General features: G+C 34.1%; 1 protein-coding gene across 1 annotated transcript in view; it reads left to right on the forward strand.

The window, feature by feature from the left end:
- Notum (palmitoleoyl-protein carboxylesterase notum) overlaps positions 1–23,723 on the forward strand; it is a 48,660-nt gene extending 24,937 nt beyond the window's left edge. Inside the window, exons 3-11 of the mRNA XM_077438784.1 lie at positions 13,212–13,642; positions 19,891–20,042; positions 20,127–20,290; positions 21,653–21,849; positions 21,945–22,087; positions 22,160–22,433; positions 22,513–22,784; positions 22,864–23,329; positions 23,474–23,723. Of these exons, the coding sequence (XP_077294910.1) occupies positions 13,212–13,642; positions 19,891–20,042; positions 20,127–20,290; positions 21,653–21,849; positions 21,945–22,087; positions 22,160–22,433; positions 22,513–22,784; positions 22,864–23,329; positions 23,474–23,723 (2,349 nt within the window). The remainder of the gene's footprint in view (positions 1–13,211; positions 13,643–19,890; positions 20,043–20,126; positions 20,291–21,652; positions 21,850–21,944; positions 22,088–22,159; positions 22,434–22,512; positions 22,785–22,863; positions 23,330–23,473) is intronic.
- The last annotated feature ends 1,459 nt before the right edge of the window (positions 23,724–25,182 follow it).

Below are 25,182 nucleotides of genomic sequence, written 5' to 3' on the forward strand. Positions count from 1 at the left end.
CCAAATGCACCCCCATCTTAATTTCATACATCTCTTTATTTTACATATTTATATAAATATATCTATATACATATACTGCTACCTTTATATAGCTTAAAATACTATATCAATATTCCTCTATTTTAAATAAATATTTATTGAAACCTGAACGAGTCCCGATGCTAGTTTTATACATAAAATGTATGTAGATACATAAATATAAATCTCCTTTTCATGTCATTTTAAAAGTAAATTGAAATATGTACGTAGATACGTTCTTTGAAACGTATCAACAGACGCTTTTTTTCAAAGATGAAGAAAAAGTAATGAGCTCATTATAATGATAGTGTATTATATCTATATCGATATATTGTGACTTCCGTGAAGTGCACGTGAAAATTTTCGGTTTTCTTTGTACATTATCATATGTACATAGGTAAGGTTTGTGTTCAATGAGAGATCGATTGTAATAATGATGCATTGAATAGGTTGTTAACACTATATGCAGAAAAGCATTGAAAGATCAAAAATGTATGCATTCCACTTGTTATTTCTGAATATTTTTCCAAAGTAACAACATTTGTTAAAATGAAAATAATGAGCAATTTATGATATTCAATTCTTCAATACTTGGCTGTTGTCTTAATAAGTACCGCGCCCAAAGGTTTCACATATTATCTTCACGCTCACAACAATGTATACATTACACCGGTGTAAACGGTACAATTACATCGTAAATGCCCGTCGTTTGCGTTTCGCAGACTTTCCATCAATTTCCTGATGTGCAAAAAAAAAAAAAAAAAAAAGAAGGCAACAACAAGAGAGCAAAATAAGACGGCAAATGGAGCCCTCTCGCTCCGGCACGCGAATACACGGAAAAAGGGCATTCCGCGAAGCGTTAATTTCTTGTCACGCCGCCATCTTCGAATGCGGATCCTCTTCTTTATTTCTATAGGTACATATTTTTTTCGGGTGAAGAGGAAGGTAGTCTTTATCTCTTGTTCTTTCCACTCGAGTGAGCGATCGCTGCAACTTAGTTGCGCGAGACATCGAAGAAGCACGCGATGTCCTTTTTGTGGTGCACGCAACCACCCTGTTCATAGACCGTAAAATTGTTGGGCTTATTAGGTGCCATTATCCTCTTCGTCTTGTCTTCTTGACGCTTACGTTTGACCCTTTCCGCCCCGGTGATTTGTCGCGTGCATATAATCAAATTCCTCTCTGAACATACATACCTACATACGTGCATGCATGCATACATACATATAAGAGGAACGCTACAATATTTGGCCATGTTAAAAACGTTCACCAATAAGATTTAAAAAAATATATGTGACATTAATGTGTATTTTTTATGCCCTACATGGTGCTTCTGTTCAATACTAACTGATAATTTGCCGTCAGTTGGCATTTAAATATATTATTACTAGTTGTTTCACCCGGCTTCGCTCAGTATTTGTAATATAAACAGCTTAAACGTGGCGAATCTAATAGTAAACATTCATTTGTTTTTTTATTAAATTTATTTGAATCGAAAAAAATATAATATTCAACCAATTGAATTGTCGTCATAGAAACTTTGTTTTGTTTACGAAGTTCCCAACGAAAGATACTTACATACAAAGTCTCGTTCGAAATTACATATTAGATTACATTAATGGCCAACAAACTGTAATGTTTCCTTCATGAAGACCTCTCCAACACGCTTCCATTCGTCTCTGTTTTGGGCAACTCTCACACTTTTTTTCTGATTTCATCCACCAATCTTGCGCCCTTTTAAATTCCCTCGAGTACTTCTTTCGTCCTTCTATCATCCGTTCTTCTAGCTATGTGACCCGTCCATTTTATCAAACATCTTTGTCATACTTCTTACCCACTTATTTCGTTTTATATATCTTCTCATTATGCCAAGAATACATAGTTCCAAACTTCTTTAAGTGCACTGGACTTGATGAAGTAGCATGGCATTCATTAACCAAGTTTCGCATCCACACGTCTTCACTGGCAAGACACATTGATTGAAGATCATTTTCTTCGAGCACAAGTGGCATTGAAAATGGCATTCATTCGGCCAAATGCACTGCATCCTAATGTCTTTTTATTTCCTCTCGCATACTTAATGTGTAAAATTATTCTCAGAAGCCTTCTTATATTCCTCTAATAAATAAATAAAGTCATGGGTTGGTCACATCCGAATTTTTTTAGTAACAATTACTAATAAATGCTTTTAATATTATAAATTGTAAACATGAAACGCAGATGTTATAATACAAGATGAACTGAATACATTATTACTGTCTGCTAAGAACATTCATTATTTCAAGTCGAAAATCTGTTCGGTCCCAAGACATTTTCCTTTTAATATTAAATAGGATTCATGTTAGATATGAAACTGTAAATTAGAATGAAATTTGGCTGTACAAATATTATATTAAAAGCAATGTATAATATATACGAGAGAATCTTAAAGACGATGAACTAGCGAGAATGGTTTACCTGGATTTTTCCTTGTATTCTTTGCACATATTAACAATAATTTTAATTTTATTGATACGCCAAAACGTATTCGATCAAGATAGCAAATAAGACAGTATGGAAAACAGATCTTTACGATACAATTTTACTTTAAAAATTTCCTTTTCAATTTTCGCCCGCTTGAAAATTGTTGGTGAGCTTTTCGCCAGTCAAAGCTTTTGTCATGCGGAATAAGAATTTTCCGAGAGCATTTTTCCTTTTATTCGTCACGTTCACGCGCAATCTTAAAATCAAGTGCGCTATGGCAAAGGACTTGTATGATTTTCAAATCAATTTTTTTCGATATATGTATTTTTAAAGTAATTCTAAATAATGTATGTATACAATATTGTTTTTTGTGGCTTAATTTCCACTGTTCTATATACAGATATGAATATATACAATACTGAAAGGAGAATAAACATCATTATACTCTCGTCAGTTTTTCTAAAGGCTTTCAAAAATCGGTTTTTCGCAGAATAAGGCAAAGTTCATACTTTTTTTTTTAGACGTCGTTCGCTACAATTCACTATCGAGAAATTTATCCTCAACTCGCAGCGAAAAGCACGTATTATAAACATTAACGAGAATATATTAATTTATTAGCAACTAGTACCGGACTAGTGAAACTTTCTCAACGTGAAAAGTTTGCTTTTCCACCGAAAGTTTGCTCCTTTCACGGTTTTGTTCCGATGTAAAATTGCTATGCAAAATTCCAATAAAAAATTTATGGCTAGTGCGAATAGTTCCTTCAGTTCAGATCAATGTAAAAGTTTTAAAAACAGAGCTCTCTAGTCATACGTTGAAATCTTACATAGGATAGATTACTTTATAAATTTCTTCGGAACTCTTCCATAGAAAACTTTTGAGAAAGTACACCACTATCTACATACATACATACATGCATATGTACGATATGGTTTTCATTAAAAATCATTTTAAATTCTACCTCAACTCCAAACAAGTTTTATCTACTATAGTAGATAAAAACAACAGCATAGATCAATGATTAGCATGTAATGCTTTCAATTGTATGGTCACGGGTTCTATCCCTGGCTTTGTGCTGCTGGCCAGACCTTGGATATATGGCTCCAAGGTCGATCATTCCCTATCAGAGTTTGCCAATTTATCGGATTTCAATGAAACAATTAAAAAACATTTTGATTTTCGCTGATTTATAAAAAAATTGCAAAAATGTATCCATAGATGTTTCTGTGTCCCTTTATTGTTTGACCATAGATGTAGTATTTAGTAAATTGGTGAATACCTATTTAAATAATTAACAAATAATTCTTAATTTGTATAGTCGCGTTGGAGCAATCTGTTGGGCGAATAAAAAATTATATATCTAAATATCGAAAGTCGATTTTACCAATACAACTGGATGATAATATTTTCTGTAAAAAAATCTAATTCAATTATTTTATAATCCCGTTTTCCAGTGAAAATCTCCCTTCACTCGATAACATAAATCACGAAAGTGCGAAGAGGAGTTGACAACCTTGTTGCACGCTCACCTGGGCCTTATATATCAATCATAATTACGGTCAAATAAATATTGGCAGGCCGTTTTTGCGTACTTCGGGTAGCTGATCTGCTCTTGTTCTACCTCTTGGGGTCGTTGTCGACTTCTTTTTTTTTTCTTCTTCTTCATATATATATATATATATATATATATATATATATATATATATATATATATATATATATATATATATATATATATATATATATATATATATATATATATATATATATATATATATATATATTCTCCTCCTTTCGCGCTTGTTTTTTGTCGGTTGCCGCTTTTTTCACCGGCCATCGGTAGCTTCAGAAGTCAGACGTGCAACCGGTAGTGGTAATATTCATCATTATTATTATTATGTATGTATTATATATATTTCGACGATATTTTTCCACTGACAAATTTTCGGTGGGATCACACAAAACCGCAGAAACCGAAATTGTTCGACAGCTTCCGGTCATTTCGAGAGCACAACTCGACCGATGAAAATTCGATAATTTTCAATTACAATTCACTATCTATTGACATCACCACGAACGTGATACAAATTCGTAAAAATATCAACGACTTGTTTTATCGACAACAAATTTAAAATACTCCAAATATGAAATTTATCGAAAATGTTATTGAAATCTCACAATGACGCTTTCCACTTCGACTATTGTACCTCAAAGGAGCCGCCTGTAAGCAAATGCGTGCGCAATCATGAATTGGTCATGGTGGCGGTTCGCTGGGGCCAGGTGCTCTTTAGGCTTCGACCAGTGCTTCTGCAAGCGTGGGCCGCGACCGCCTAGTGGGGCACCCCTGTCCTTACTGCGTCACTATAACAGGTGCTGTAATAATACCTGTCTTGAAGGTCCCCAAATGGGGACGTGAACTGATTCAATTCGATTGGAATTGGAAATGAAAGGGTTGACGTATTAAATCTCGGATACACTTTTGATCTCTACCGTATACTTTAAAAATCATAATTAGACTTCGTCGTTAGTTTGGTGCTCTTCAAATAACAATAAACCTCTCCATTCGCTAACAAAGCAACAGAGCAAAAAAGCATGGTTGACAATAGCATACCATTTCCAAACGCCTACCTCTGATCATAATACATGCATACAAATTTGCAACAGGTGCACATTAAAGGTAAACGGATTATTTCTCACAAGAGGATTTCCATCACAAGTATTGCCTATGGTTTTTATTTTTACTATTAGTTTTCTTGTGAGCAATATTCGTGTGGGTATAATCGTTAGAACCATACATATTACTCAAATTATGATAAATCTAACTTTTGTAGCTTCGATTGTTCTACCAATCAATGGATCGGGAAAATTGCTTGTTTACTAAAATAAATTCAAATTTTTAAAGAAAAAAATTTACCTCGTCGCATTTTAGTATTTAAGTTTCAGTTCGATAGGACTAAGGGCGAAAACATACAGTGATGAATGTGGCACGTGGTTTTTTTTAGATACTTGTGAAAAATACGTGCCATGCACAGATTCATAGAACGCCCGGCACGCCCCGCCTGAAAATGACCCTCTGGACTTTATTCGGACAAATTGTATGCTTGTATTTATACTTGCTTGACAGTAATCGATAACGGTGTATCCCATATTTGAAGATATGTATGAGACCACTCACGGCGAGGAGCCATGCACACGATGTGCCGTTCATCGCTGTGTTTTCGCCCTTACGGTGTTCAAAAAATTTCCAAAATACACATACGTATACACACATTTTTTCTATAGGTAGATCATGAAAACGTAATCAGTGATCGATTCCGAGTTATATATGTATTTTTAATACATACATTTAAAATTTTAAATATTTCGCCAGGCTATTGCTATGACAACCATTTTTTCTCAAATTTTATATTAAATTACATAATTGTATGCAAAAATGTAAAACATAAGTTTTAATTAGAATTCCTATATTAATTTTAATTGGACAGGCTTAAACTTTATAACAATTAAAGTTGCTTTTGTATCATTCTCGTATTACATACGATGTATTCAGGGCCGTTGAGAGCATACCCGAGCCCAGAGGGAATTATAATTGTGGGACTTTTTGTGGGGGTGAAATTTTAAAAATAAAATATTTTCCTTTTCCACCATGTAAAGTATATAATGAGTGGAGTTTGCTTATTTGCGGTGGGTTTTTATTAGTTATTTTAATGATTTTCTCCAGAATCAAAATTCAAACTGCACGTGTCCGGAAATTTTCCCTATTTCTTCATTTGGCAGCCCTGAATGTACATATAGAAATGAATTTATTTCCACAATTCATACATTTCTTGTCAGGGACTTTATTTGGAGGTTGAGACGGGGGCTTTTTCCAACCCTAAATTTGGACAGGCCTGGCATATGTCATTTGAAATACATTGAACCATAATCAAATCGATTATTCGTTATTAAAAATTTAGCCCAGCAGAAACTACAACAAGTTCAAACATACCGACCTTAAAAAAATGGTTTTACAAAAAACAACCACAAATTAATAATTGTTTTCCCTCCTCGTCCCTGTTACTTAATCTGTGCATAAGTAATGCATGATATATAACTTTTACATCATACATACATATACATATGTCATAACTAGTCACCGGAGCCTGAGGGGGCCATGTATTGTTCAAAGGTTGTAAATGCATTGTTAAAGGTTTGCCGAACAATGGATAGCACTGTGACTATCCTACCTCTATTCATAACTAGTCATCGGAGCCTGAGGGGGCCGTGTATTGTTCAAATGTTGTAAATGCATTGTTAAAGGTTTGCCGAACAATAGATAGCACTGTGACTATCCTACCTCTAGTCATAACATTATCATCATTTACAGCCATTCACCATCTACTACGGGCTTAAAGCCTCTAAACACGCTGCCACTCGTCTCTGTTTTGGGCAACTCTCATCCATCTCACCCCACACATATTCCTGATTTCATCTAAATATCTTTCTTGCTGTCTTTCTTTTACCCTTGTACATTCTCTCGGGTACCATTTTAGCACTTATTTTTCACCTTTTGTCCAATCTTCTAACCGCGTGGCCCGGCCCGCCTATTTCCATTTCAATCTCTTCAACTCTGATCCACTACATTATATTTATATATTACACTATGATCCACTACATTATATGTATTTATATATATATATATATATATATATATATATATATATATATATATATATATATATATATATATATATATATATATATATATATGTATACACTTATCATACTTCTCACCCACGTATTCTATTTCCCGTCTTTACTCATTATGCCAAGCGTACAATGTTCCATACTTCTTTGAATGTATTGGAAATTGTGTGACACCTTAGTGTTTCACATCCATCATTTGAAAAACACATTGATCGAAAGGCTTTTTCATCAGTCAATGTGGCATTTTTGATTTAAAAACGGCGCTAATTCGTCCAAATGCACTCCATACTAATTTTCTTCTTTGCTACTGACATGTCTATTATTTACATTATAAATATATATATATATATATATATATATATATATATATATATATATATATATATATATATATATATATATATATAAATAATGCTGTCAAGCAACACCTATTGAACAATAGTATATATTATAGATAAAACATATGTATCATATCATAATTTACAGCCATTAACCATCAATTGCTAAAGCCTCTCCAACACACTTCCATTCGTCTCTGTTTTGCAGAGCTCTCATCCACGTCACCCTACATATTTTTCTAATTTCGTCTATCCATCTTCTTTGCGGCCTTTCCTTCGCCCTTTTACATTCTATCGGGTACCATTTCAACACTTATTTTGTCCATCTTTCGTCCATTCTTCTAATTACTCGAACCGCCCATTGCCATTTCAATCTCTTCACTCTATCGACTATATCAACTATCCTTGTCACACCTCTCACCCCTACATGCCGTTTGTATATCAAATCACAGATATAATATATATGCAGATTAGAAATGAACCTATGTACATGCACACGCACAAACAATCATCACCATAACATTCCCGCAATGCATTTCGATAACAATAATAACCACAAACATTCTCGACCGTGTGTCGAACTTTTGTTCACAGTGCAGTGCGATACCACTGCATGTATACAAATTCACCATATACATGTTGAGCTAAAAGCTCGGTCGACCAAACGGTATCTGTAATTCGAGTTGCTCTTCCATTCGCTGAAATATTTACACAAATTTTCAGACTTCGAATTCGTTCTGCACCAAATATTCACATGAAATTTCAACCCCTGAATTCGCTCTGCACCGGTGATCTTCGATTGAAGGATTTTAGTGCATAAGCGACACTGAAGCAACTGCATTTTCAACATATTGAATGAACGATCTGAAACTGCATTAAGCAAACCGCATTTTAAATTATTTTACAATAATTTAAAATATTCATACCTGTGCTTTACTATAGACATTGCCATTGTCATTTTCAGCCCTTCGCCATTGTCCAATCAAAACTTTCTTGATTATATTCCAAGTATTCATATGTATATATTGCATATGTATTCTATAATATTTGCGCACGCCCGATTTTTAAAGGTTTTCTTGTGTTCAATGTCTAAATTTCGCATCATTCATATGCGTATGTCATCACTGGCAGAACCGTTTGATCAAAATCATTAGAAATAAATTTTGATTTAATCGGACTATGTATGTATGTAGTTGTATGCTAAAGTCGAAGTGCATTCTTCAAATTCATCATTATATGCAAACAAATGCTATATAAAGTCATGGTATTATACATACATATGTATAATTGACTTTCATTTTAGTATTTAACTCAAGATAATACTCACGAAAGACTTCCTTATCGTACATGACTCATAATTAGGTCAACTACGATTATATGATGTGCATTTACACGTAGTAAAAATACAATAGCAATTATAATACACACTAAGAAAAAGTCTCTCAAAAAATAAAAATAAAAACGTTTGTCTGCAACTTAATTTAGAAAAATATGTGTTTATTTATGTTTTATTTAACCCAAATTATACTGTCACATACTTCCGAGAGTTTATTGAGCATTTCTAGTGCATAACAATTTTATGTAGTAAAGCAACGGTCTTCATCCAATTTAATATCCATGTTGACAACAACGCTATGATACACTGTATGTACATACATATGTATGCTTGTATCAACTTAGTTGAACAGGAAAAGAAAATTTCCCGGCTGATTGATCTCCTGATTGATGCAACATACGTAGACGTCGATCTTTCGGTATTTTTTGTTTTTCTCATGTTGCGGAAAATTCCTCGTTTCTGCGCGTCATCAATTTCATCTTCCGGTTCTTGTCTTGATATCATCACGTCGGATTCTTTTCATCTGATAATTTATGCCTTTTCGAATTAGAAGAAAAATGAAAAGAGAGAATAACAACTAGCACACTTACATACGCACACATTTATATATTCAAATTATACGTGTAGTTACCGCCATTGGTTTTTTGCAATTGATCTTATCGCACACGGCTACCGTGGTGCTCCACCAAAGATCAGAAATCGATAACCAATTTCAACGAACTAGATATATGCATGTGTGTGTAATCACATAAATCAGTAGTGTGCAAGCAACCGTACCACGTGCCAAATTCGGATCTCAACCCAGATTGAATTGACGTACATGAAATGGCAACTCGACAGGGGTGTTCAAATTTTGATACCCTCGTTCCTTACATTGTATTTTACTTAAGCATTTTTAATATTAAGTAAAATTTACTTCATCACTGTCCAAACTTAATATTATAAACCAGAATACAATCGCTAACTTTTTACTAACCTATATTTTAAACAAATTCATGTTAATATATTAAAAAAAAAAAACATTTTGATATCAATCTGTCTGAGCATATTTAAAGAACGAACTATTAATTTATATATTATGTCGCTTGATTCATGTTCTCACCGCCTTATAGCTGCGCTAGATTAAAGGTAATTGGATTATTACGTACATTGCGATCGCCCAAAAGACAATTTTTGCCATGAAAATCGCGAATACGGAATATTTGCCACTCGAGTTCTCGTTAGTATGATAGTTATAGTTAATATGATCGACTTTTCGGCTGTCAGATGTTCCGTTATAGAGATTTTAATGACTTTTGGGCGAGCGCTTTGTGGGCAATAATCACCGTACCAGATTAAACTACTCCTTATACACACGTACACCATAGTGTCATGACTAGAGGTAGAACCAGAAGCGTGCTTTTTCCAGGAATTTACAACAAGGAAAGCATTTATAAAATTTACAAAAAGGAAAGCATTTACAACAATTGAACAATAAACGGCGCGCTGTGGATCCGGCCACTAGTCATGACTAGAGGTAGGATAGTCACAGTGCTATCCATTGTTCGGCAAACCTTTAACAATGCATTTACAACTTTTGAACAATACACGGCCCCCTCAGGCTCCGGTGACTAGTCATGACTAAAGCGAGGCGCGTGGATGCGCCGGCTCGAAATAAATAGGATTCTTTTGTCAATTTACATATATTGCTAACCTTTTTTTTGCCCTCTAAAGATCAAAAAAAAAGGTTAACCATAGAAATTGACAAAAGGATCCCGTTTTGGCGCATTCGTCCGCCGAAGACTGGTCATGACTAAAACCCGGACCCTGAGGCGGCTGTATATTGTTCAAATGTTGTAAATGCATTGTTAAAGGTTTGCCGAACCTTTTTTACAAAGGATTTACAACAATTGAACAATAAACAGCACGCTTCCGGTCCTACCTCTAGTCATGACCATTTGCGGCTCGTTAGATGCTGTATCTGTATCGCACAGTCCATAGTTGCATGTGTGCGAGGAGTGTTTCATCAGCGCTCCTCGGAAAAACTGTGTGATAGAGATAAAGCATCCAATCAGCCGCCACTGATCATGATAGGTCACCCTAAATCGACACTACGGCCAACTGTGTGGATATATTCAAACACATCATACAGCTTAAATATAAGGATAATAATACTTATGAACCGCAAGCATATGCATGTATTACTTGCAACCATCAACTGGTCGAGGTTGCGAGAGAGAAAGAGGATGCCGATTTTTTTTTTAGAACCGTCACAAAAATTAAGATAGATAAATGTGCAAACTCTGGTATCTAAATCGTGACAGCAGTTATTGACGTACTCGTTTTGAAAGGACTATCCCATGCACGCGTGCCATGAACGTCACATTTTTTCTATATGTTTAAAACTATCTAAAAAAAACCACGTGCCACATTCGACCATTCGACCTATGTACATGTCGTGTAAACGGTGTATCCCATATTCGTTATCGATCACTGTCGAGCAAGGATTTTTTAAAATAAATTTAGCTGTTGACTATGGTATAGAAAAAGTTACTGTATATATTATTATCAACTTTGCAAATCAAATCACCCGATGGTTTTTCAATGTCATTAAACTGAATGATTCCGCGCGTTGTTCGAGCGCTCGTCGTATCATATTTGGTGTAACCGATTTTACCGTTGCGCCGATGCGAAAAAGGTTGCCGGCTGCTGGCCGTGGCCCTGGCGGGAGATGGCGGCATCATCAAACGTGCAAGGAGATCTCTAATAAAAATAATAAGCTTCAAAGGGAGCCGCCACAGCGGCACTCCTACAAACCCGCAAGGGACTTTTTTTCTTCCAGCCGCCGAGTTTGGACCGTTTTTTGTACACACGCACACACAAGAAAGTACTATATAGGTACACGTGTGTTTGTACCTTTTCACCTCGCATCCACACAATTATTGAAAGTCGCCACCTGCTCCGACCGAGCGAGCAGCTGTGGTCCATCACGAATCTCCTGGCCCACGGAAGATTATACCTCCTCAAAAGTCCTTTGCTTGAGAAGGATCTTTTAAGGCCGCGGCGGCGGCTCCTCGAGGCGTTCTCCGAAACTAATAAATAATATTTAAATGCATACACGCACTAAATACCGGCCGTTTTTACGATACCGTGCCATAAACAATGTTTAAGTGGACCCTATGCCGCTTGTACGGCTCGACGAAACTTACGTATGCATGTACATATGTACATACATACATACGTCATACGAATCCACGATTGTCTCTCGAAAGCTGGATAAAACGACGCGAATCTTTATTGTCGGTGGTATCAATGTGCGCAATAAAGTTACGCAAATGTTCACGTATCGGTGGGTCGTTATTGGTAAATAAATATTTCGAGAGCGTTTTCCTATTCGGATGTTCTTTATCTCGCTGCGGCGGGGCATTCAAATCTGAAATTCAATTATCCTCGTAACGATTTCTCGGTATTATGATTGTTATTATTACAATCGATGTTCGTGTTCCTATTCGCCGATATAAACACCCCATTATGACCCATTTACACGGGCGAACACGAACAAATTATATAATAAACCCGACTTTTTACACTCATTAGTACAATTGAGCTAGTTTATTGTGCTTGCCGTAGTATAAACTTGATGTTGTTTGGGAGGGAGGGGGGGGGGGGTATAAGGCTCCCTTGTGTAATTGGGTCATTATATGAAGTTCATAAAAAGATTATAAAGTATCTGCTTAGATAAAAAAGTGCTGATTCGATCCCCTCCTCCTTATTACCTTACAATATAATTAAAATTCGCATGTACATATTATATATGTATGTATCTCAATACTAAATATGGATTAGAAAGGACAGAAAGCGGAACAAATAATTGGGAATGTGTGTATGTATGTATTTAGTATGTTCGAGTGTACAGACAAGTATGGAGATTTAAAAAAAAAACAAATTGTAGAATATCATTAAATCGATTTCGACTGTGATTTTGATTTCGATTTCTATTTCAGTTCCGATTTCCGATACCAATTTCAGTTCCGCTTCCCGATTCCTATTTTACATAGTTTCGATTCATTTCATTCTCTCGGGTACCATTCTAGCACTTCTTTTGAGTCCATTCTTCTAGCTAAGTGACTCGCCCATTGCCATTTCAATATCTTCACTCTCCACTATATCTACTACTCTTGTCGTATGTACATACTTCTCACCTTCGTATTCCGTTTCCTATATCTCCTCATTGTGCCAAGCATACAGCGTTTCATACTTTGAGTACATTCTACTTTGTGTAGCATCTTGACGTTAAATGCCCAAGTTTCACATTCATACGTCATCTCTGGCAAAACACATTGACCGAAGATTTTTTTCGTATTAATTTATATATTTTTTATATATTCCAGATATGTCTATTGTGGTTATTGATGGTCACCGCAATAGCCAAACACATACCGAACAACGAAAGTTCCGAAGAAAACCAAAGAATGCAATATCGATCGGCGGCATCGATGTTGGAGCCCACCTTGAGTCTAAAGGTAGTTCTGGATAACGATACGACTTCTTATTTCGAATCTGTAGAAAGGACTCGTTCCTGGCAAGCCAGCAGTCTCCTATCTGAGGACAATCGCCAACACAACATTACACGGGAAGAGAATAACGATGAAGACGATGACGGTCAAATCGGAAACCAATCGTCGTCAACCCTGGAGACAAATTCGATTCAAAAAATGATCAATATTTTGGACAGGAGCGAAAAGTTAAATGAGACGAAGAGTATGGAGAGAATGTTCCTCAGCAACGAGGCTATCGTCTGCAACGATGGGACACAAGCTGGGTTTGTATATTTTTCATGTAAAAACCCAATGGCTCGTGTATGGCAAAATGTAAATTTGTTGAGTAGTTGCTCTTTTATCTGGTTTAGGGCTATTGTTGTGTATGCTGCGATTTTCACCTCTATATTTTACTAGGTGTTGATAAAACCGTCCCGGGAAAACTATTTTCCGATAGGGGAAGCAACAACCGTCGTCTGGGGACGCGTAAATCGAAACTGGGACCTTTTTTTCGTAGTGCGGGCATTACTTGTAATTTTCCACGTCGAAATTTCCATTTAGATCACCGACCGAATCGGGCTTGAACAATGAACCGGCACCACAATGAATTATGCCACCATAAATTTTGTCAACCCTCTCACAACTAACGAAGAATCCTTTCTATCTTTGACCCAGCTCCGAGATAAAAGTTGCGAAAGTAGTTTTCCCACCCGCGCTAGGTCAAGACGTTTCCGGTTATCTTGACTGGTTCACTCGACTTGAAGGGTCTGAATAAATCGAAGATATGTTTATGGGAACGTTTATCTTAGTAATTTTGAAACTATTTTATTTTCAACACATCCTCTTGAGTGACACGTAAAATATGATATCTAGGAAGTAATGGGTACTTCTCCAATCATGTTCCGAATAAAATATCAATGATTTAGTAGCCAGATTTAATTTTTATACTGACTTCGTTGTTTCCATATGACAGATTTACAAATCTAACATTAAATACAAATTTCTAAAAAAACGGAAAATGCGCATATGTAGTAAGAATTTTCCTTCATCGAACATATTATATTCTTCATAGTAAGATTTTCATTTTCGAATATCTCTGAACTAGAAATTATATTTGGGAAAATCCTGTTATTTTCGTTACTATTTGATTATCTTCATGGCAGTTTTCTTGTTTCCTGGAACATTTTCTAGAATTACAAATCTATCTAAAACTGTTTTAGATTTTTTTTTGCATCCACATCACTATTGTACGGGAAAAAATGTATAAAAAAATATTTTTCACTTTTAAATTAAGCTAGATAATTAATTATGAGTGTTTAAAAGGAATTAAAAATCAAAATCATTAGAAAAACTTCTGAGTATTGATCACAATACTTACTTTTGGCACAGCAATACTAGATTTTCAGTTAATGATTTCAAAAGCCAAAAAAATAAAAAATGCGCATTTTTTTAAACAACCCCTATCTCATAAATGCAACTTAACATCAAAAACCATTGTCATATTCGAATTCAGTCAATCAAACATAGTAAAGATTGATGGCTCTCCGCTCCAGTATCTAAAAAATAAAAGCTTTTTTTTGTTGCTCAGTATTATTCTTGTTATTTCTTTTCACCGATATAAATATGTATACACATATTTAAGAGTTGTGAGAGTGCAGAGGAGGTTTCTCATATATGCATACTTATATTTATATATGTAGTTTACAGTCGCTATCCTGGTGCCTACCCGCTGGTAGCACTTGGTTATAGTTCCCTCAAATCACGAGGTATAGTATATTTGGGAAAACATTAATAATAATAATAATTTGTAATAATTTGAAGATTGCTTTGGTGAGCAATCTTCTTATTACAAAATTGATCTTCAATGTCTCCAGCCATATCAGATACATTAGATACCAGTTTGTTCTCTTCTCCTGTTTTAAACTCCTCAAGCAGATTTCTGTTAGTTCGGATTTGTTTAATCTCAAATTTATTTTTTTTGTTATTTTATTTTATTTTATTTTTATTTTATTGTTACAAATCAATATACACTCGCCATTACAGATTTGCTCCAATGCGACGGGTGTACGTTAACGAAATACAGAATGCATAAACAATCAGAAATCAGAAATACAGTAATACATACATATACAATCAGAATATATAGCATATAACAATTAATCAGAAATAATAATCATAGAGACATCTATGGATTATTTTTAGATTTTTTTTTGTATAAAATTTTTATACATATAATAAATACGAAATTATAGAGATGTCTATAGAGATATCTATAGATTTCAGATTACTGTGTATAATTATTACAAATTATACACAGGCAGATTTTGTGACAACAGGATTAGATCTAATACCAATTTTCAGGAACCGTTTCAGCAATGATCAGATAAAATTGGCAAAACTCTAATAGAGAAACGATCGATTTGGAGTCACAAAACCCCCAAATCTAACCAGCAGTGGCGAGGACTCGAACCTATGACCTCAGTGGTGCTAAATATATACGCTACCACTAAGCCAAACTGCTGGCTTATGAAAATTTACAGTTTTTTTTTTAAATTACAAAATTGATAACAAAAAATTATTATTATAAGAAAAACCATTTTAAAAATTTTCGCATATAGGTGAAAGTAAAGTTTAAACATTAAAAATAAAAAAAATAAATAAGGTAAGATAATTAGAAAAGGCAAAAAGATAAAAATAATAAAAATAACAATATAATAAAAACAATAATATAAAATATGCTAATCTAGTTGAGGGATTGTTTAGTGATTGATTTTTTTTTCATGTTTTATCTTTATCTTTTTTTTATTACCCTTACTTGTTTTTGCGTCCACATTTATTCTTGTATCCTTTGGAGCAATTCTGTAATGACTTAAGGGCGGCGGTCAAGTTTCCATTGCCCACAAAAAATGGTTCACTATTGTCAATTTCAATGTTCAACCTTTTTTTTGCTCTCTTACTTTGTAGGACAATAGTGAACCATTTTTTGTGGTCATGTAAATTTGACCACCGTCCTTTAGTAATGACATATGGCAAAATTAAAATACATACTTCTACTTCAAGAGATTTTTCATCCTTTATCAGGATGTCGAAACCAACTAAATTTCTATCGGCATAGTTATCGCTAGTCTTTGGCGGTGGAGCGTGCTTTTGGAACAAAAAATGGAAGTTTTGGGGCTATTTTCCAGGAAAGAGGTCAAACTACAAAGCTAGAGGGCAAAAAAAAAGGTTCGCCATAAAAATGAACAATGGTGCGCAGGGTCGCGCCGAAGCTTAGTTATCGCTGTGACTTTTTTCACACCCTTATTATATGTCTACTAGTGTGTGTCCGTTGATTTCAACGGGTGGTTTCGGAAAGGAATTGATACACGAATTAAAATAAAACTACATGTTATATATAAATATTTAGTAACGTAATTTATAGGCACGTGGGCGCACGTAATATTAATCATAATAAAAAGTGTGCGCATTACGCGCTCACCAATCCAACCCGTTCGAAATGATAAAAGAAGTGTGTGTGTATGGGTCTACCTCACGGGATCGAATGTGAAATGCACGAAAAACCAAATATCGGAATGCAAAGATCGAAAATCGAAAGATCTTAAGTCGAAAGATCAAAAAAAGGGTGCATGGTAAACAGTACTTTGTATATATAATATATATCAGTAAAGAGCGGACCCAGAGCGCGCTTTTCATTGTTCACATGTTGTAAATGCATTGTTAAAGGTTTGGCGAACCTTTAACAATGCATTTACAACATGTAACAATGCATTTACAAAGCATTTACAATAATGGAACAATAGACGGCGCGCTTCCGGTCCTACCTCTATATATCAGTGAAATGCGGTGAAATTATCTCTCTTTTTGTCACACAGCCTTGTTTAATGTGTGCGCGCAGGATACAGGAGGAAAAGCCTGTTCCTCTTGTTCCTGCTGTATCCTGCTCGCGCAAATTAAATGAGGATGTACGACGGGGGGAGAGGTTTATCATGCACCCTTTTTTTTTGATCTTTCGACTTAAGATCTTTCGATTTTCGATCTTTTTTGGTTTTTCGTGCATTTCACATTGCTCTGATTGGGTGTGTCCACGCGTCTGCCACATACCCAAACACAAAGTCACATATCCACACACGTCACGTCCGTTTTTATATATGTATATATATATATATATATATATATATATATATATATATATATATATATATATATATATATATTATTATATAATATTTATTTTCTTACTGTGATAATTGACTCGCTCATGCGAATAATAAATTTTCTCGAATTACCTTGTTTGAAATTAAAACAGGATTAAAGCCAAAGTGCACACGTGGATAATGAGCGCATACGCTCCAACATTGTTACTTTAATTCGGGCGATTATTGCAGTAGTCGGAAGCGGGGCTCCCATTAAAACAGCATTATGCAAAGGTGGCTTTTCGAAGGAGAGGCGAATGGTGTGGGGTGTGGGGTGTTCTTTTTTGCCATCGCGAGCTTTTCTGCAAAGCACAATGCAGGTGTCGGAACTTACAAAAGCAGAGCAAAGCTCGCGGCCATTGTGCTCGCATTTGAGCCGCATCTTCCAGATCAGCTTTGTTGCTCAGCTGCGTTCTACCGTGAGCGCGGCTCACAAAGGACCGCGCACTACGACTTGATCCTCAAAAGGAATCGATTTTATAATTAAACTTTTGTATAAATATCGTATTTAGATTACAACCCAGTCATCCATTTCAATGTACGGTTTCCGACTCGTTGTAGCTTTGTACCAATTTCGTTCGTTCAATGTTACAATACCGACTGATATTAAGCTAATTATAGCTATATATTTTTTTATATATATATATTTTATTATTGCTTATATTGTGTTATACTATACACGTTGCACGGGTTCAAATTGGGAGTATAATCTTGGCGAACACAATAATTATATTAATTATAATGAAGTAATGTAGTATGATACGTATTGCAAATTTCATTCGCACACATGTATCGATATTTCGTATATTACATATTCAATTTATATTTAAATCTAATATATGTATAATTTTGAAAGAGACTGTATGGTTTAATGTTTATATGTATGTATGTAAGATTCAATGTAAGGTTTGGTTTGGGTTTTGGTTTGAATCCGTGACGTTATCGAAATAATCTAATTTTCTATGATAACGATATCGATATCGATTTCGATTCTATTCTGTTCAAATTTCGATTCTGATTCATGTTTCAGTTCCGGATCCCGATTCCTTTTTCAGTTCCGGTTCCGAATTTCTTTTTCCGTTCCGGTTCCCGATTCCTTTTTTCAGTTCAGGTTCCAAATTTATTTTTCCGTTTCGGTTCCGGATTTCTTTTTCATTTCCATATACGTGTTCTTTATTCAGTTCCGTATCCGGATTCCTTTTTCACTTCCAGTTTCGGATTTCTTTTTCAGTTCCTGTTCCGGATTCCTTGTACATTTCCAGAACCGTATTCCTTTTTCAATTCCAGTTCCAGATGCCGTTTTCAGTTCCAGTTCCAGATTCCTTTTTCAGTTCCGGAGCCAGATTTCTTTTTCAGTTCTGGATCCGGATTCCTGTTTCAGCTCGGGATTCCTTTTTCAGATTCGGCTCCCGGTTTGCTGTTTCAGTTCAGAATCCTGATTCCTGTTTCAGATCCGGTTTCCTGTTTTTTTTTTTGTTTTAAAAATATCTTGACGTATAAAGTTATTTAAAAAAAAAGGTCAAGGGTTTGATACATATATATGTTTAAGTTTATTTTCATTAATTTTGTATATGTGTACATATTATATGTAGCGTATTGTATGTTATGTACATACATATGTACGTACAATTCATATAGCCTTCTTGAAACCAAATCGATCAACTTCAACTTATTATACATACATAATACAACTACTAAGTGCTGGTCTTGAAATACAAATGAATATGTATAGTTCAAGTGTGCATTTCGTTCGTTCATGAGCATACCAGTTTGTTCATACACAAACCAATCTGACCAGTTATAGTGTACGCAAAGGAAACAATTGACAAACGAACTATATAGTTTGTTCATGCACAAACTTTTAGGTATAAGTTTGAGTGTTCCCCATCATTTTTCCCATACTGTATATATACTAACCATAGGTTGCAATATTTTTAATATTTATGGAAACGAGAATTATAGCAACGTTGTTATCTAGTTTCCATGGGATTTCCTTTTAAAATATCTAGTGTTTTGATATCTCAAAGGTTTTGTCAACTATGTAAAAGTGTTACAGCCAAAAGTTTCATGCGATACTGACTAGTCTATTTGGAGATAGCTTTTGACTGTTAGTACTTAAACTAAAACCAATAGTTCGTGTTTAAATAAACTAGTATGTTCATGAACGAACCGGAGTGAACACGAACTGTAATATACATACATACATAGCTTACATATGTATTATATTCCAATTACTGGATGAAACTTTTTTGAAAAACAGACTATAAGAATGCCTCACATAATTTTGATGTGAATGTTATAATGTGATTTAGTTATAATTTATCTACAACTTATTACAGATTTTATTTGCGAAAATCAACAAGTGGCAGTTCTGTATGGGTAGTGTTCCTCGAAGGCGGATGGTACTGCTACGATCATCAGTCATGTAGGAATCGTTGGTTAAGACTACGCCATTTAATGACTTCATCTCAATGGCCAGATACTCGAGATGGTATTATTTATAGTTCATAATATTTCAGCTATGTATTTATATTTTAAGTATTTCTGATGATTAATGTATATTTATAACTTTCAGTAAGTGGAATATTGTCGCCAAACCTTTCTGAAAATCCATATTGGCATACGGCGAATCACGTCATAGTTCCATACTGCAGTAGCGATACTTGGTCCGGCACTACTAATTTTTCAACAACGCCAAAAGATTCATTTCATTTTATGGGAAAATTAATAGTACTCCAGGTAAAACTCATCAAAATATTATTTTTCATTCACTAGCTTTTATAAAAAAAATTCGGATGTGACCAACCCATGACTTTATATTACAAAACAAAATTCAATAATTAAACATACTAAATACCGATTATGAGGGCATTTTCGATACAAATTGAGCGCAAATATAGGAAAACTTATACAAGACAAAAGTTTTACTTCCAGTTGTCGGATTTTGTTCGAAATTTTTTTATTACTTCAAATTATTATAATCATTATACACATTAAATATCAAAAAATTAAAAATAATGTAAAAGGTCAAAATAAAATAATGAAATATTGTTTAAAAAAAATTACTACTTCCGGTTTACGAATTCTGACCAAAAGCTTACCAGCTGTTATTTAGTACATAAAATATACAAATATAAAAATTCAGCTCGATACGTTCAGGATTGTGGAAGTAATCGGGGTCACAACTTTTTTTGACTTTTCTAAGAGGAAAAAATCCCACTTCCGGTTTATTAAATTTAGTCATTTTTTTTATTTTCATCACATTGATACAAGATTGTACTTGATTTTTTTCGTGAAGAGCACATGTGTCTCGTGATAATAAATTAAAGTGTTTTATTACTTTTAAATATCGTTATATTATTTGCTAATTATATGAACAAAAAATTTTCAGAAGTTTTTTTTTTTTACGAAAATAATGAATAAATATAAGTAATGTATAGTGTGCTTTATGCAAGGTGCAGGTAAACGCGCGTTCGAAGAAATCTCTAGACGCCCACACTGTCAAAACATTTGTAAGACAGAGCTATTTTATAAAATATCAACATGGCACGAAAACAACAGATTCGGGCTCAGCATTGAAAGTGTTAAGGGGTCGATAAAAATAGTTGAAGAAAAATCGAACAAGAGGAAACTGCCACTTCCGGTTGACGGATGCTAACCAAATTTTATATATAAATTTGTATTAAGCTTAAACGTTTAGATATGAAATTTCAGTTCAATAAACCAGAAGGTTTCTGACAAAATCATCGATTCTTTAGAGAAAAAGTAATACTTCCGGTTCAGATATAAATATTCAAAAAATATTGGGATATAAAATTTATAATTTCTATTACATGTAAAAAATTTCCGGTCTGATTCGGCTAGCGGTTTGGGAGTGTTCAAATAAATCCCCAAAATATATTGACACACAGACACGCACACAGTTTTTTTATTTCATGAAAACGTGATCAGTGATCGATTCCGAGTTGGAATCAGTCAAAATCTCGAGTTTGAATTTTCGCATGATCACAAAACTTCATCTATTGTTACTACGTATGTACATAAAGTAAAAATACCTTTATGTGTATTCAAAATCATGTAATTCGTTTTCATTTTTTTTAGGTAATGAAGGATTTAGTTTCTTTGGGTATGAACAATGCGACTCAATTAATTTTTGCTGGATCTAGTGCAGGTGGAACCGGTGTAATGATCAATTTAGATCCAGTACAACATCTTCTGCATATTGAAATGGGACTCAAACACATTACTGTCAGGGGAATATCAGATTCGGGATGGTTTCTTGATAGGACTCCTTTCAGGTATACATATATATATTGCCATATTTTTTTCTTCACTCAAATTTTCTTTTTGTGTTAAAAATTAAATTTTAAAATTATTGCACGCAAATTTTCAGCCCCAGCATATTACCACCTGTTGATGCAATAAAAAAAGGACACGCTTTGTGGCAGGGATCTTTACCAAAAAAATGCGTTGACCTTTACCAACAAGAACCGTGGCGGTGTTACTTTGGTTATAGGATTTATCCAACCCTCAGAGGTATCACTAATGTAAAACAAATATTGTTTTGTAATCAATGCATAATATATTAACATAAGATTTGCTTTACAGCTTCGCTGTTCGTATTTCAATGGTTGTTTGATGAGGCTCAAATGACTGCCGATAATGTAGGCACACCGGTAACTCCTCAACAATGGGATTACATCCATCAAATGGGCAATGCTTTGCGAGCATCTTTTGAAGATGTTACAGCAGTATTTGCACCTTCGTGTGTATCTCATTCTGTACTAACAAAGCGTGAATGGCTGCAAGTAAGCATTGATGATGTATCCGTCGCGCATGCTCTGAGATGTTGGGAACTAGCGACTACAAAAAAATCTCCAAAGTAAATTGTTTAACTCAAATTAATGATTTAAAATAGTCGTGTTTTTATGTTATAATGTTTTGTTGTACTTCTTTTGAAGGAATCATTCTATTGTTTCCAATTCTAAAATCAACAAATCTGCTGGAAAGCTTGTTCGATCTGGGGACAGTGTATATTCTAAGTCTGTTGATAGTTTAGATTCATCGTTGCGCATTAACAATAATGATTCTGTATGGAATAAAAAAATCGCCACCAATAAAACATTTCGGGCTGAAAATCGAAGACGACGGCGAAAAAAACTGGACGGTAAAAACAATGCAGGTAATAGCACCGTAGTTAAAAGAGAGAGAAAGAAGCCTAAAAATAAACCAGGTATATACCGTAATTGCTAAAGTACAGTACTTGCCGTAATTACTAACATCAATTTCAATCAATTTTTTTTTATTTGCAGACAAAAATATTCAAAGATTGTGGGCTGATTTAAATATAAGTACTAAAAATAAATTCAACCATAGATTTCAACAGTCCCAAAACCAAAGAAGGAAGCCTCATCCCAATAAAGAAAATAGCGGCAGACGAACAAAAATTAGAGACAGCAACAGACAAAATCGGAAAACGGCGAACGTCCATAACTGTTTGAAACAAGAACGCATTTCAAGACGTAACCAAAGATATCAGCCAAATAGAAAAATTCACCTGAAATGTCACGACATCAACGGTCACAACAATCCCAGACGACATATTCACAACAAAAATAAAATTTCAAGCCGGCATTTCAGCCAGTTAGTGTTCCGCAATAACGGCACTTATGGTTTAGTTGCCAATGCTGTAATAGAAGAAAGTAAGGGTATAGAAGACGTCGAGGTTGTAAGTCAACCACTGGAAAAACAAATGAGACCCCAAAGATCATTGATGAGGTAAATAACTCTTAATTCTTAAGTCTTTTTACTATATCTATATACCTATACAAAGCATCAATAGATAAAGCTTTGTGGTAATTTTAATAAAAGTCTTTTTAAAAACTATCATAAATAATAGTATATGTATAACATTTATTTCAGAGGCTTCAAGTCCCTTAGTCCGGGATGTGAACATCGACATATTGAACGTTGCAGCTGGCCTCAATGCAACCATTCGTGTCCACGATTGCTTGATCCGTACACTGGGGAAGAAGTCCACTTTATTGATATGCTAAAGAGTTTTGGTCTCGAAATGGAAAGTGTGGCTCAAGCTCTCGGAGTCGATATGCAAACACTCAACAACATGGAGCATGCTGAACTTTTAAATCTCTTAACACAACAAACCAATTGACGACAAATGTTTATGGACAAAATTACCAATATGAGATTTTATATGAAAATTGAACCAATTATAATTCCATTGTTCACAGGGTATATAACACATACATACATATGTACGGTTTATAAGTAGAAATATGATATTGGATTTTGCCTCACTCTACTCATCCTTCTATTCCAATTAAATGCTTAGAGAAATTAATATTATATTCATTGCAAAACATTATCACCCACGATTTGATTTTGAAGGTAGTATTTAACCGATATTTATTATACAGTATACTCTCGATTTTCCAGGCTAAATGTTTAAAAAATCCTACTACTACAAAAAATACTCAACAAAATAATAAAAATTATATAGTGAACAGCCACTAAATATTGTATTAATGTGTGTATATGTTACAACTGAAGTGTATCTTCCAGTTATGATATATTCCATCTGACCTGGTACCAACTACCGTTGTAGTTGAAGTGTGTTTTCAGTTGTGATATATTTTGACTAATTGGAATATATTCCATCTAACCCATGTAAATTGATTCATTCCAACTGGTCAAAATATATTACATCTGAAAATACAGTTCAACTATAAGTTGGTACCAGCTAAGATGGAGAGGCTATTTTTTCGTGAAAAGTAGTAAATTGAGTATGAAAGTCAAATTTTTGTTTTGGACACATTTTTAGTTATCGTAATACGGTACTCAATATGTACCTTTACTCGTAATATCTAGCCAATATTAACACATTATTGGATTCTATAGCATTCGTAAAAACATCAGAGCTGTCAAAACCCAACTGCTATATTAAAACATTGTTGAAAATGTATTTATGTTTGTAGAGATTTACTAGTTGAATTGTATTCGTCTATGAATGACCTTCGAAAATACACTTCGACTGTACAATATATATCATATAAGTGTACATTTATGTACAGACTTCAAAATTAAATACCTAATCATTATCATATCCTAATTCAGTTGATCAAACTAAGTAAAGATTGTCTCCGCTCGGGTAATTTTTTTGTTGCTCAGTGTAAATCACTACAATTTTGTCAAACTTACATATAACTCACTAAGATCATGACTTTCTACTTCCATTTTCTCGATTGTCGCAAAAAAATCTGCCTTTTATTATTAATATAATAATCTTGATCCTGAAAAATCGAGAATTCCGTACATACTATTACCGTGAAGTCCAAGTATTCTTATAATACATGAACATTATTACATAGGTTATAATATTATTAAAACTATTTATTTATTTAAACTTAGTGTTTAGTTGTAATTTTTTTTAATACACATCGAAAGCTTTAATATTATTAATGAGTGAATTGTAATTGATGTTTATTGTTATTTTTTTAATTCAAAAGATTTGTTTTTGTATGTAAGTATTTATATTACCTAACTTATAGATATTAAGTTGTGTTGATAGAAATGAATTGTCTCATTGAAAAATAATTATTTACTTATAACTC

The sequence above is a fragment of the Arctopsyche grandis genome, chromosome 9 (assembly GCF_051622035.1).
Source record: "Arctopsyche grandis isolate Sample6627 chromosome 9, ASM5162203v2, whole genome shotgun sequence".
Classification (NCBI taxonomy): domain Eukaryota; kingdom Metazoa; phylum Arthropoda; class Insecta; order Trichoptera; family Hydropsychidae; genus Arctopsyche; species Arctopsyche grandis.